The sequence below is a fragment of the Ammospiza caudacuta genome, chromosome 4 (assembly GCF_027887145.1).
Source record: "Ammospiza caudacuta isolate bAmmCau1 chromosome 4, bAmmCau1.pri, whole genome shotgun sequence".
Lineage (NCBI taxonomy): Eukaryota > Metazoa > Chordata > Aves > Passeriformes > Passerellidae > Ammospiza > Ammospiza caudacuta.
In genome coordinates this window covers 64,533,636-64,549,206 of record NC_080596.1, presented here as the reverse complement: position 1 = coordinate 64,549,206, position 15,571 = coordinate 64,533,636, and the positions used below count along the sequence as shown (strand labels likewise).

The 15,571-nt window shown below is 36.4% G+C and overlaps 1 protein-coding gene across 8 annotated transcripts in view; it reads left to right on the top strand.

Moving 5' to 3' along the window:
• Nucleotides 1-15,571, top strand: part of LCORL (ligand dependent nuclear receptor corepressor like) — an 80,408-nt gene that overhangs the window by 41,282 nt on the left and 23,555 nt on the right. For 6 of the 8 annotated variants that reach the window (XM_058803306.1, XM_058803305.1, XM_058803301.1 and 3 more), the window contains exon 6: nucleotides 7,976-8,066. In XM_058803306.1, coding sequence (XP_058659289.1) covers nucleotides 7,976-8,066 — 91 coding nt within the window. Of the gene's footprint in view, nucleotides 1-7,975; nucleotides 8,067-9,477; nucleotides 13,631-15,571 lie in introns of those variants that run through there. The other 2 variants (XM_058803304.1, XM_058803307.1) reach the window with 2 other exon arrangements.

The window sequence follows — 15,571 nt, the reverse complement described above, 5'->3', positions numbered from 1 at the left end:
CAGTCTTTAATTGGAGATCCTTGGGGGCAGGGAGCTCTGATAGATTCCTCATGACAAATATGCCTATTCTAGGTTAAATTTTAAGCATCTTTTCTCTTTGACAGAAAAGATTTAAGAAATACTCGAATTCTTGCTTTTATTCTGTATGGTCAGTGGAAACCAGTTCATGCCAGGTTTTAGTAAATCCTTAGTGGTTTAAATCCTGAGAAAATACCTATTGTGGTTGGATATAATTTTTCTACAGATGAATTACAGATTTTAAAGGTTTATAATTGGCCAGGTTGAAGCACATTTCTTTTGCAAGAGCAATAAAAAATACTTTCCTGATATCAGGACTATAGCATGTTGCTTACTTCAGCAGCTGATTATTTATAACTAGTCTTAAATGTTCATGAAGGAACAAAGTCCCCAAAGGCAGGTTCTGGTCATTGCTGAGCCCAAATAAATCTTCGAGGAATGAAAGGGAAGGCAGGAGGTGGGCAGGACAGGGACAGGAGGAAAATTGTGCTGCCACCCTTATCTTGAAATACACTGGTCCTTTCTCTAAGAAAAATCGAAAATACAGAGAAATGGAGTTATTTAAATAATCTTTTTATGTCATTGGATTTTTTCTTGTAGTAAGGCTAAATAGCAAGTTTAGAATTGTGCACCTTGGGTGAAACACCTAAATCTAAAATAGTTGCTCAGCACACACAGAGTACAAGTTACACATTGAACTATGTAAGACACTGCAGAGTCTCAGGACTTTGACTGCTGTGTTTGCAAGAGTGCTCTTTAGATGATCTTGCTGTTCAGAGATGAAATTCAGAGATGCTGAATTGAGAAATAATAGTGGAATAAGACTGTAGTTGGAGAAAGGTGGCTTAAACATCTTACCTACCAGGGAATTTGTATTGTGCTTTCTGTTTTCCATGAATATGTTAATTTTGAGCTATTTTAACTTTTTATTGTAGTGATGGCAACACAAGCAAATAAGTTCAAGATTTAAAATGTCAGCCTGCTCTTTTTATTTGCATTGTGTTCTAAATGCAAAGATTAATGAAAGAGTTATTTCAATCAGCTTTTGTCAAGGACTGTATATTATTGCACTCATCTCTCAGTTCTATGCTTTTCCTGAAGACAGCTTGGTTATAATAAAGTGTATGTGCTTATGGTAGGGAATTATGAAGGTTTTTTAATTGGATTATTTTTTGAAATGTAAATTCTCTAACATAGTGTACTTCTTTGGTATGGAGACTTCTAAAAGCTGTACCATAGTTCCATTCTTAATAATATTTTTAAATGTCATGCAACTCTCTTTGGTTTTTGCTATTTGTAATTCCTGTTAAAATTTCCAAATGAAGTGGCAGTAGCAGGAGGAAGTTCAGATTGCTTTGATGGATCCTCAGAGTTGAAATCTTTAATTCAAACCCTGTTAAGCAGATAATGATTCAAGTATAAATTGTTTGTGTTCACTTTCTGCATCGTTTGTATTTACAATAGTAATCTTTGAAATGAATGATCTAACTAGTTAAATAGACAATCTTACTCCTTTACTATGAGAGTGATTCTTGGGCTTGAGAGGCAGGAGTAAGCTTCATTTTCCACATTAGTAGAAGCAGTGAGCAGATCCAAGCTAAGTACTAGCTCAGAACTGAAAGCAGATTCTGCCACTGAAGTTCTGCATTGAAGAAAGCTTCCTACTTTGCTCTGGAGGCCATCTCTGAAGCCAAAAAATCCTTAGGTCTGGCACTTCCACACCTGATAGCCCTGATATTTTGGGCTTACATGGCAGGAGTTTTGTAGCTGGGGAGGGCTGTAGGGTGGCACCTGTGAGAAGCTTGTGTGGATTCCCTGTGCGAGGCTCAGGCAGCTCTGCCACAGACCCACGCCAGGCTGAAGGGGGGCACAGGAGCTGGGCTTATTGTGCTGCTGGTTAAGAAAGTGCAAAAATGCTGGACAGGCAGAGGGAGGGGTCAGAAACAGCACTGGGAGCAATGAGGTGAGGGAAAGGGGAAGGGAGGTGCTCCAGGCACCAGAGTAGATATTTCCATGGAGCACATGGAAAGGACCATGGTGGAACATGTGTTCCATTGCAGCCTCTGGAGTAAATACTTATTCATGTTGTAGCTTGTGGAACACTCTACATTGAAGCATCTGGGTGTTTCCTGAAGGGTCTATGGCCTGTGGAGAAGGAGCTGTAAAGAAGAATTGTACTGACTTTAGCCCTCATTTTCAATCTTGCCTATGCCATCTGGGGATGGGGGAAAATAGAGTGATTGGGAATAAAGTTGAGAGCCTGGGAAGAGGTAGGAGTGGGGAAGTGCTTTAATTTTTATCTTTTTCTCATTATCCAAATCTATTTTAAATTGCAATAAATTAATTTTCCTCAAGTCTGTTTTGCCTGTAATGGTAATTGACAAGTGTTTTCCCTGTTTTTATCTTGATGATCTTCATCTTATTTCTTCCTGCCCCCCACTGAGGATGGGGAGTGGTAGAGGGGCCGAGTTGGGGTTTAACTACTGGCCAAGGTGAACCCATTGCACCTCTGGAACTGCAGCATTTGGTCCTGAGTATGAGTTTAGCACTGGCATCCAGGTATGTCCAGTTGACCCCTAACTGGTAATGGAGTCCCAGAGCATCCTCTACTTTGCTCTGCAGATGGAAGTGTGGTAATTTAGCAGGGTGCTTTCATTCCTGTGTATCTTGCTGGTAATGAGCAATCATTTCACTGTCAGTCAATTAACAGCAGCTGTCTCCAAAAATCCAAAAATCTTGCTCCCTTTTCTAATCCATGTAACTTACTGTCCAGGCCTTGATAATGAGTACTCTGTAAAGTGAAACAAAATCTATTTTCCATGCACTGCATCTAGCAAAAGTGAGGTGTTGCTGTGTGCTTCTGCAATATTGCTTTTCCTCTAAACTAAGCTAATGAAGAAGCAGCATCCTTGCAGAATGAAATGGTGAGTAAGAAACAGTGTTGGAATATCCTGCAGCAACTTATTTCCTTGTGCAGTCACGGGGCTGAGCTCTTTCAGGAATATTCCTAGCAACAGCAAAGTTTGATGCAGAGGCTTCTTTCACTTGCTTGATAGTTCTCAAGCTTCTAAGCAAAGTGACTTTAAGAGTCAGAAGTAGAAGCAGTACTAATATATAATCTGAAGGTTTAGCTGCACAAGCTTTTTCTTGTTTCTGGATTTTCTGGAACCGAGATATCCAGAACCACACACTGATAATGTGTAAACGTAGCCAAAACATGCAAGAAAACTTTCATAATTCCCTTGTTTCATTGAGCCATCATAGACTGGAAGACATCAAAAGATAGCTGGCAGTGTATTGAAAGAATTCCAAACTTTACTGAAAATTCACTTCTTTTTCTTAATATCCTGGTTTAACTATATGTATTGGTGAAAATACTATGCATTTTGAAGATACACATGGTATGTTCCCAAGAAAAATTGTATGAGCTGTAAATATATTCAAGAAACAGTTTTAATACTTTTGCATGAGAAAGTCCCCCTGAAAAGCTACATTTTTGAGGGGGAGTAGGTGTTTTTCTTTGCTGGCTGCTATGGTGACAGCCAAGCTCCTTGTCAGATGCTTGCTTGCTTACTTCTCTCACGATAGCACAGGGGAGAAAATGGGAAGTGCAGAAGGGAGAGCTTATGAGTTAAGGATATGGTTACTGCTTGCTGCCAGTTGCCATCATGTGCTAAACAGAGTTTGGGGAAAATAATTTGAATATTTCTTAAAATGTATTTTTTTCATTACTAATTCAGGCAGTAGAAACAAAAAAGAGTCATTAAAACACTGCCTTTCCTCCCTCTTTTGCCAGGCTCAGCTTTGCTCCAGGTCCACTTGTGACCACGACCACCACCACCATCCCTGTAGTTCAAGGGGATTGGGTGTGGGCTGTCCACAGTCTGTACCTGCTGCTGGACTTACCTCTGATATTTTCTTATTCTTTTTATTCCCATTTTTTGTGTCCATCTGGCACTTTTCCCCCTTTCTTAAATATAGTTCTCCAGAGTTTCTGCCCAAGTGGCGGCTGGACTCAGCTATGTCCTGCAGCAGATCTGGGAGCCAGCTATTGGTGTCCAGCACAGGGCAGCCCCTGGCTTGTCCTCACAGATACTGCCAGGACTGGGCCCTGATCGCCCTAGGTATGGCCATATACTTTTCATCTGGCATTCTTTTATGTTACTAAATAGCACTTCAAGTCAAAAAGGGCTACTCAAAGTGGTAGTTAAGAATTAATAAAAGGCTTTGGTGTTCCTATTGACAGTTTCCTGAAAACTCTGTGTTCAGAAGCACAGAAAATAGCCATCAAAAGGCAAGGCACCATCAGGAAAAGTGCTGAAAACAAGAATGTTGTCTTGTTGCTACAAAACCTATTGTCCTGTGGATGGATAAGGTAAAGGGAGAATTGTTATTTACTAAATCTCACTGTATTAAAACTAGGTAAAACTCTCTGAAAATTCTTAGAGGAAGAGACAGGTAATGGGCAGGTTTTGCTCAACTGTTCTTAAACATGGGAACTGCTGTGACAGGAGGTCATGGGTCACTGGGTTCACAAAGGGCCTTAGATTTCACAGCTAACAGAAACAAGGCCAGAAACTAAAGCTAGAGTAGGCAGGGATAAATCCCTGAGATCCCTAAGCCAACAACAGCAGCTGCTAGGGGAGCAAAGAGCCGCAGGTAGTAGCCAGGCTGATGTGCTCTTCCAGAGTAGGAGTGGAGTGCTCCCCTGCCTTGGAGGCTGAGGACTGAGTAGTGTGGGTTATCTGATCTACTAAGACAGTTCATAATAGCTACTGAGAGATTTCCTGAAACCCAGAAAAAAAATCAGTTGAGAAATCAAATACCAGTTGTGGGAACTCAAGGCTGACCTGGTTTCTGCTGCTTCCCCTTCCCCTCCCTCCTTCCCTGAAATCACTAGTCTGGAGGAGTTTCAAGGGATTGTGGTCCTGATTATTTTGGAAATGAACTTTGATCACACTTAGTTTCATCTTGGTATTGGTGCACCTGATGATCTTATCCTGAGAATCAAAGGCCGGAGGTTGAGCCATTCCTTTGAAGATAAGAATAATTCAATTTGCATAGAAATAGCTGCATTAGAAGACCATGAGTAGCAAACCTGAAAAACATCTAATGTATTTTTCTATATTATCCAATGTTTTACACTTTTTTTAATGAAGAATCATTTCTTAGTAGTCATGGCTTCACCTAAAGAGTGGAAGTAATTTCATAGCTTTTATTAAAACCACCTTACAGAGTGGTTTTTCTGTTCCTGATACAATTCAGTTCCTGTCCAGAATTCTTGCTGTAATACCTGTTTTGATGGATTTGTAAGAAACAATAGAAAGTTCTGGCTCAGTTTAGAGAAGACTATCCCTATCTTGCAAGTAACAACCTTCCAAGATTCATAGTCCACCTGTAGGATGCCTCTTTGCAAACTTTTTGTACCTGATGTTCCAAAGTGAACATCTCAGCTGTGTATATGCATTCATTTTATTACGTGGGATTTCACTATGTCTTAGAGCTTTACAGCAAATGCTCTCATTTTCTTACCAGTTTGAGGTGGGTTTTTGTGAGGGTTGTTTATTGTTGGATTTGGTGGGGTTTTTTTAGCGTTTTTTTTTTGTTTGTTTGTTTGTTTTGTTTTTTTGATTGGTTGGTTTGCTTTTTTTAAAAGTTCAACTGAAATTACTAAAAAAAAAAAATCTGTGGTCCAGTGACTCTATCCTCTATCTGGTATTTTGCATGTATATCAAATTTCTTCTATGATTCTCTTTACTGGGTATCATCTTCCCATAAAGCATTGTTTTCAGGGAGGTGTTACGTACTAAATGAATTTGAATTTGCTGTGTTGGAAGAACCAAATGTCTTGAACCTCAAATTCCATCAGTTCTGCGCATCCTTTAGAGGCTGAAAATATATTTAATTTTTTTATTCAGGAGGCTGAATTTTCACTACTGTGTTCTTTTAGTAATTTTTCAACTGATTGCTAGCCTGGTGTTGTCAAAGCCAGTTCTGAAAGATTGAGAACAAAAATTGTTTTCATTATGAAATCTTACAAGAGCCTTTGGATTTTGTCGATTTGTTGGGGCTCTTTCTTTTACTAAAAATCTTGCTAGCTGCTAACTTTGCCTAGGTTTTTGGTTTTTGGTGGTTTTTTGGGGTTTTTTTTTGGTAGATTGGTGAAGAGACAATTAGCTTTCTGTTGCTTGATATGTTGTCAACTTTGTAGTAGTTTTTTTCCCAGTGATGTCTTCTAAACTTTTCTGTGATGCCTATGAGTGCCAGCTGAAGATGGAGAAAGGGAGAGCGCACAAGCACTTAAGAGAGGGAGATTTACTTTGTGCGACTGACAGAGCACAGCAGGTGAAATCTGTTCCACAGGACTCAGGGACTTTGGGTTCAGCTTGGATATTCCTGGGTAGGCCAAAATGTCCATGTAGAATTTGTCTGTAGTGTTCTTAATTGGCTTTTTCTTCTGCAATATCAGTGCATCAGGAAGGCTGATTAGCATTAGTCCTTTCTCTGACTTTAAGATTTTGAAAGGAATGTATTCAGGTGAAAAGAAGCACCCTTGACAAGGGGCATACTTATATATATTTGTCCCCTATTGCTGAGTTATGATGTTACCTTTTCTCTCTTTGACCTCCTTCAAATAGTACAAAAGAGCTGTGGAAGAACAGTCAAAAAGCAGTCCAAAAACAAAAATCTGGATTTGATTATTATACAGAAATCTATTTCTTTGCTTTATTGGTATAAAGGAGAGCTACCCAAACCATTTTCTTGACTTCTTGTTTCACTGTTGGCATTTGGATGCTTCAACCATTGTATGCTTCTGAGACTGTGGGAAAGTATGTGAAATTGATTGATATTTTAGAAATAATAGATGCTTAAATAATAGAAATAGGTACTGAAATAATAGGTACTGAAACATGGAAATGACACTGCAAATGCAATAAGGGGTAGTATAAAGCTGATTATAGAGTTGAATGTTGAGCTACATGTTGAAACTCAAAATTGAATTCGCAGAGCTCAGGCACACAAAACAGCCCAAGTTTGAAACAGAGAACCAAGGAAGAAAGGTATGAAATTAAATATATATTTAGGGGATTTAACTATAATTTAAATGTCATTGATTTTTTTTAATTAAAAGGAGTATTTTAACTGTTAATGTTTTTAAGTACTGATTTTTTTAAAAGTATGTTTTTCTATTTCAATACTTCATAGATTTAACAGCCAAGTATAAATCTTGAATTTTAACATTTACTAGTGACTTGACAGAGCAGACTCCCACCCCACTTTAGGTTTTTCTTTTTTCTAATTTCTAATATTATTGCATATATGTGGAGGCAGCAGGAGTATGTATAGTTAAAGTGTTAGAACTCTGTATTGGGCTCAAGCTCTTTTCCCAGTCATGGGGAAGTTACTGGGAAGTTATCCAGTTACTGGTACCTGCTCATCCAGTAACCTGGTCTGGTGTCATTGCTGACCCTGCTCGGAGCAGGTGGTTGGTCTGGGGGCCTCCTGAGATCCTTATTAGCTTGAATTATCCTGTAAGCATAGAATTTATGTCAAGTTGAACTTCAGCATCAGAATTGTGTGTTTGTTTGCAGTAAGTAAATATAAATAATAATTGTAATATCAAGTGCATTCTTTTGGTTGCCTTGAAGTAAAATGTGCAATATAGACACGTGCTTGTTAGGAAAGCAGTCATGTTTGGTTAATACAGGTTCTTTTAAATTTTATTATTTCTGAATGGGTTTACTTTTTATTTTTTCTCAAATTTCTAAAGTTTGGTGACAAATCAAATACACAAAATCATTTAGTGATGGCTGATACTGTTAATGGAATAAGGTGTCAGAAATTTTACAGGCTAAAGTAGCTGCTTGAAAATTGTGCCATAGGTGAAACTACATTTTCTGACAAAATCTGAGTCTTCCTTAAAGCCACTGTTATCATCACTACTCGTTCTTTGCAGGGGATGGAGTGCTAGATCTCTCTACAAAGAAAAGCGCAAGGTTGGAAGAACCAAAATATGATCCCTTGTGTTCTGAAAACTCAGTGTCTGGGTAAGCAATGTTTAGGACTCTCTTTGGCTTATCAAAAAGACAATCCAGGTTTCTCTTCTTTGGCCAGGTTTTATGTTCATAACATACCTGTATATACTGGCACACACATGTGGTTCCTATTTTGCTTTCAAAAGAATTTTTGTCACTCATAAGTGTGTGTCTATGTATATATCATATGTTTCATTTGTCTTTTTTCCTTTTTTTTTCTGTTTAAAGAAAAGTTATCAGAACAATCACCAAACTTTAGTTCATGTTACTAAAAATTACATGAAAATTGATTACATAACACAGTAGAAGTAAGAGACTAGTAGAAGAAAATGCAAATAATTCTTTTAGAATTTATGTAGGGAATTTCAATTCTTGACAAAAATGACCATGTTAATAATTAGATGCAAAATCTTCTTCAACTAACATGAACAAGTTAAATGACTATTACCTATAATATTCATTAATAGAGAGAGAGAGCAAGCGTGTGAGAGAGAGCTCTTAATCGTCATACTTATATTTGCATCATGGTTCTGACTATGGTGTGTGGTGGCAAATGGTTAAATTTCTTTATTCAGCAAGGAAAAGATTATTGCATCTGCTGAAAGCTACCACAAAAGTAGTGAATTGCTTTGTTTTGTTGGATTTTATGATCTTGGCATCCTCCCATCCACTAGCCATAGCAGGACCCTTTTTGTCACCTGTACGTCTTACAAATAACTTATTACAAATAGGACTACAGTAGCAGCATTTGTTGAATGATGTAAAAGTGCATTTTATTAATTTGCTGATACGAAAAAGTTTGAAAATTGATGGCTTTGTAATAGTGAGCTGTAAATAGTGAGTAGAAGTTTTTAAAATTTTGCCTTATTTTGCGAAAAATGGACTTGATTGTTAACTACAGCACTTTATCTTCTTGTTGTAGAAAGCCTAGTTTTGTGTAAGTCTGGGATGTTTGTGTGTAGTTATGTACTTATTGCTCAAATTTTCTATAAGGGGGTTGACTCTTTTATTACTTGTTTAGCGGTAACGTCACGTTTCTACTAACAAAAACTCCTTCAGGATTTGGGTATTTAACAGAACGTTAATTGTATAATTAAAATTATAACAGTGTTGCTCTGCAAGCATGTGAACAAGGGGATATAGCAAGACCATGAGACTATTACCAAATACTGAGCTAGGATATAAAGTTCTTGGAAGGGCTGCTGTAGAAGCCACGGTATCATTTTTGACACACTGTCCTACCAGAACTGTAACATTTTGCTAGGATAATCATTTAACTACCACATCTCAAAGGCTAAAAAGTATCAGAAGCAGTGATGTTACCGAAGCAAGGAGTATAATAAAGGAGTGGACCCTTCCCTTCCATAGCTGTGTGAGAGTCTCTCATACATCAGTTTACCATCGTTTCATTCCATCCATCCAGGAGACTACACAGAAACAGAGAGGACTATGTGGAAAGAAGTGCTGAGTTTGCAGATGGTTTGCTCTCAAAAGCTTTGAAAGACATTCAGTCTGGAGCACTGGACATAAATAAAGCAGGCATACTTTATGGCATACCTCAAAAAACTTTACTTCTCCACTTAGAAGCCTTACCAGCAGGAAAGCCTGCACCTTTTAAAAATAAAACTCGAGATTTCAATGATAGTTATTCATTTAAAGACAGTAAAGAAACTTGTGCAGTCCTACAAAAAGTAGCCTTGTGGGCAAGAGCTCAAGCAGAGCGCACAGAAAAAAGTAAACTCAGTCTACTTGAAACCTCAGAATTAAAATTCCCAACAGCTTCCAGTTACCTCCACCAGTTAACTCTACAGAGAATGGTCACTCAGTTTAAAGAAAAAAGTGAAAATCTACAATATGAAACTTCAAGTCCCACTGTACAATTAAAAATTCCTCAGCTAAGAATAAGTTCTGTGTCCAAACCACAGTCTGATACTGCTGGTCTTCTGGATGTTATGTACCACGTTTCTAAAACCTCCTCAGTCTTAGAAGGATCAGCTCTTCAAAAATTGAAAAATATCCTCCCTAAACAGAACAAAATTGAATGTTCTGGACCTGTAACTCACTCAAGTGTTGACTCCTACTTTCTGCATGGGGACCTCTCTCCTTTGTGTCTTAATGCTAAGAATGGGACAGTAGATGGAACCTCAGAAAATACAGAAGATAGTTTGGATCGTAAAGATAATAAGCAACCAAGGAAAAAACGTGGCCGCTATCGGCAATATGACCATGAAATAATGGAAGAAGCAATTGCAATGGTAATGAGTGGGAAAATGAGTGTTTCCAAAGCACAAGGAATTTATGGGGTACCTCACAGCACTTTAGAATATAAAGTAAAAGAAAGATCTGGAACTTTGAAGACTCCACCGAAGAAGAAACTCCGTTTACCAGATACTGGCTTATTTAATATGACAGATTCAGGGACTGGCAGCTGCAAAAATAGTAGCAAGCCTGTGTAGAATAATTGTTAGCGAATTGTTTTGTGTGTGTGTATGTATGTCTGTATACACACACTATGTGAGAAATACATATGCTCACTCTGACAGAAGACATGAAATTATACAGTTCAAAAACCACATACATGCCTTTTGAAAAATAGTTATATTCAGGGTTTTCACTGTGGACAGAATTATAGAGTTGCTCACTTAATTCTGATAGTGTGTATTTAATATAATCCATGTATAAATAGGTGAAAAGATTCAGGTTTTATTTAGTAGTCACTAGCATAAAGATGTTTTGGGAAAACAAGTATTTGTCATGTGAAGCATAATTTTTAATTGGTGGAGAACCACTTTACCCATTCAATTATCCATCTTATTATGGAAATACACAACCAAGGGTTAGCAGACTTTTATAGTTCACAGAATACTTGCAATAAATTGTAAGTAACTCAGATTATACACAGCAAGGGATTTAAAAAAAAAAGATAGTTCCTCACAAGGAAGTGAATTTGTGAAGTATTAGTAGGATATAGTACATTCTGTGAAAGAAAAAAAGTTCGTTATTTAAATATCCAATACAAGTAAGAAAAACATTTCATTACAAAAATGTGTGTTTAGCAGGCATAAACTGCATTTTTTATCATTTTAAGAAAATTTTGTTGTTGGTTTAGAAAGAAATTGGTGTTTACAAAGTGTACAGTTATGAAATCTGAGAAACTACTGTAGTTATAGAATTATTAAATATGAAATAAGATGGAATACTAAGAGCATAAAATAATTTAAACTTTAACATAATTTACCTTTTTAGTTTGACAATTAAGGTAACTTGTAAGGTTTAAAAAGAAAGTTGGAATGCAACTTAGAGCATGTTCATACTGTGCACAGAATGAGCTTGAGAATGGTTTGGATTTGTTTGTTTTTTTGTTTAAACGTGCTGGTTAGTTGATGTTATGACTACTTAAAATTTATTTAAGGATTGTGTCACACTCCTATTGAAAAACCTCACTGTAACTGTAATGTATTTGCTGCTGTGACATTTCAAAACATTTTCAGTTTATCAAAATGAATACCAAGTTACATTATCATCTTGCTAATAACCAAATTTGCAGTTCAGGGTCTTGATAGAAATACAAATATAAAACAGTGAAGCTGTTTTGAACTTTCAATAATATAAATTCTTTATAAATTTGGTAGTTATAAGTTAGTTCATTTTAAATACGTAACTTTTAATAGAATTTAAGGGAGACCAATTACCTTCATATTGCAGTTTTTACATGACTTTCAAAGTATTCACATTGGACTTTTTATCACACTTAATTTTTTTATGTAATATGAAAATTATATGAATGGGGGCTTGCTTCATATATTCATTACTGAACATCAATGCCCTTTTCCTCTCAGCATGTAATTTTTTCTCTATGTATCTAATTTGGCATAAAAAAAGACTCCAACTTTTATGCACATGGTGTACATGCACATGCTTTTTCCCCCACTTAAATTTCCATATGTATGGGTTAATTGTAGAAATTAAATAGGACTTTAGATACATATAGGCCCCATCAGGTAATTTCATTTCTATATAGACTTGCCATTAAATTCAGTGGAGAACATACTGCAATACTGGTGGCAAAATCCAACCCGCATCTATTAACACTACTAAAAAATGGCAACATCCACTTTAGAACAGAATAATCCTCTGAAACTGCACAACCACTATCTCAGTTCCTTGGTCTCTCAGATCTATACTGAATCTTCTTCAGTCATTAAGGTTTACTTGCATATTACAGAATGAATCTCTCAGGCACATGATGATTCTTGGGGTGTCCTGTGCAGGGTCAGGAGTTGGACTCAGTGATCCTGGTGGGTCCCTTCCAACTCAGCTTAATCTGTGATTCTATGATTTTTAGCAGAACTGTACCTGGTAAGGAGTTCGCAGAACAGCAGATGTCAGGGTCATCTTTCATTTTAAAAGAATTAAGCCATATTTTGTGAGGGCCAGAAGGATTGATTTGTGAATAAATCCCCAGTGAAAAATGCAGCTAAAAAAACTGCATTAAAAGTTTCAACATCTGTCTTTATACAGTTTTACTTGCAAAAATCTGGGGCTTCAATACATTGCCTAATATTTGTACCATACTGATGTTTTCTACTCCTCAGACATTGTTAGAAATTTGAGTCAGAACTTTATATTGAAGGCAAGTGACAGTACTCTTTTTATATCATTTAAAAGATGACCTGACCAAAAATTTAACAGGATTCATAAAATCAGGGATCATTTTACTATTGACTTAACAGTACTCAGTAGTTTTGTATGTAATATTATAATTAATTTTCAATGTTTTAGTACTTGTATTTATTTTTTGGTCAGAAATAGTAATTAAAATATTTTTTGATAGTTTATAGATGCTACTCAACCTGTAAGTGTTTAAAGAACAGAATTATTTGTTTCTAATTATTAGGCTAACATTTTAATTACACAACTAAGGAAAGGCAGGGAAATGTGTAAATTCTCCTCCCCCAACCCCTATGTATTTCATTAATGTCATTTAAATTATACATTTTGAACTGTTTTATAAATTCAGTTACCAGTCACTACTTAGTAATTGACAATTTCTGAAAATTCCTGTTTCAGCAGAATTTTAAATGAAGGCGAAAGCAAGCCCTACATGCTTTCTACTTATTTGAATGTTTCTCAAGTATTTTATATTAAAAAACAGTGCCTCTGTTTTTAGAACTACTGCTCAGTAAAGTTGTTTAAACCATTTCTGGTAGCTAATGACAATTTTATATTAAATTGTATATTAACTTTAGTGAGACTGATTTTTTTAGTTGTTTACAGTACAAATACTTGTATTTGTTTTTTAATTGCAGTATTTCCATTGTCGCAGTAATTTAGTAAAACTCTGTGGCTGCCTTGATTTTTGACAGATTTTTGTTAACAACTGATTTTTAGGCAATTAGTTATATTTATGCATAAATCAATTGCACTATAATTCATGAATTATTTATTACAATATTTTCTAATGAATTCCATGTATTTGTCTTGTGTTGTAAATGTACTGTAATTCTGTTTCTTCTTTGTGTTGTTATATTCCTAAATCTGATTGTATGAATTTAATTGTTTAGTTAACGTGTTTCTACGTTGTAATTTGTAGTAAAGCACTTCAATGCTTTTGCACATAAATTTACAACACTGATGTGTGATTGATTTGCTCATTCAGTAAAAAAAAAGAAAGAAACAAAAACCTGTACACTGACTTATTTGACTTATTCTTGAGGCACAAGTTGATTAGCAGTGGCATAAGACCAAGAACTGTACAAATTAAGCTCATAATGACTAATTTGCTATGAGAATTTTATCAGAAAGTAGCTTTAAGGAAGGATGTTTTCTTTTCTCTGAATTGATTAATTACTAATGAGAACAAAATCAGAAAATTATTGTTCTAACACGCCCCTTAGTTAGCAGCTAAAAATTACAAATAGTATATGGTTTTTTTGAGATACTTATTTACTTAATAAAGTCAGAAAACAAACATTTCTGTAAGACAGATTTGTATTTCTATAGTAGTTCCATTCTGTTTGTATGAGTACTTGAAACTATGTTCTGTTCCAGTTTTGTTGCTGTTGCTGGTCTGTACAGATCTTGCTAGAGTGCTCTATCTTCTCTCTGGCTGAGACAACAAGGGAAGGTTCTCTTTTGGGAGTCCTCTCATAGAGCTTTTCCCTGATAGTTTTTAGATGTGGAGGAGGCCAAGTTTTACTTCTTTATATGTAACTTAATACACTGAAAGTCTGGGAATTAACCTTATCACATTGTTGCCTTTGTGCTGTTTTTGGACTCCAGTCAATCCCCACTCCATGTTATTAAGTGCCCCTATCTGCCAGAAGGGAAGCATCATTCCATGCTTAACCTTGGTCCTGAGCGATACAGAAGGTGCCAGGGTAGCAGCATATTGATCCTCTCACCTCTCAACCCCTCAGTTTCCTGCCCGCTCTCTCCTGCCATCTTTCTGTGTATGGTTTGGAGGAAGTGTGCAGTTTGTCAAAGTGATAGGTCTTCCTTCTAGGAAATGATTGCTTAAGCCTTTTATCCTGAGGATAGGCTGAACTACAGTGTGACAACACAAATTTAAAGAGATATAGGAAGGTATTACAGGAAACCGAAGTATAATTATAATAGTTGTATGGAAAAGCTACTCAAAATTAGTATGTTTAAATATATTGATATCTCTACAGGGAGACACTTCAAGGAAAATACGTTGCTTTAATGCTTGAATTTGTTTGTGTAGTAAGCTCTGCTCCCAAGTGGTGGCTGAGTGAGGGCTCCATGTGTCTGTAGGAACTCAGAAGATTGATCACAATAGAATAGATGAAAGTTGTCTGTTGTTTGTCAGCTTTAGAAACTAACTCATGTTAGGGGAAAGCAGATTATAGATGTCACACAAGGGTAGGTAATCAGGAAATAAATTGTTTTAGAAGAATGCCTGTGATAATCAGAATATTGCTTTATACAAAAATTGATCTCCACATAGCAAATTCAAAAGTTCTGAGGCCTGTGGATGATTTGGTCACTCCTTCTGAGAAGGTTGTAAGGCTCCAGAAGTTTCTTCCACCAGTGAACAGACTTTAAATAGCAGTTATGGATACAGGTCCTCTATAGTTCAAGCTCTCCAGTGAAGCTATAGACACACCTTGCAAGTCTGGACAGATAGAAAGGTGCTAGTTTAAAAAATCAGTCTAAAAAGAGATTCTGCTATAGCTATCTTTTTAGCAAATTAGTGCTTAACAAATTTACTCTGGTTTACAAACAGAATATGGAAGATGGAGGCCTAGTGGCATGTTGAATTTTTTTTTTTTTAGTCTGGCCTTTCAAAACATTAATTAAAATCATGGTGGTGGGGAGGGCAATTACCTTTTATCCTTAATTGTACTATTAGAATGAGCTTTCTTCTCACAAGTGCAGTGATTTTGATACCTTGTGACTCCTGAATTTGTTGGAGTAACAGACTTTTCTCAGTGTAGTGGCATTTCAAAAAGAGTCAAATCCTGACACTGACATTCCCTTGAATAATGTGGGTT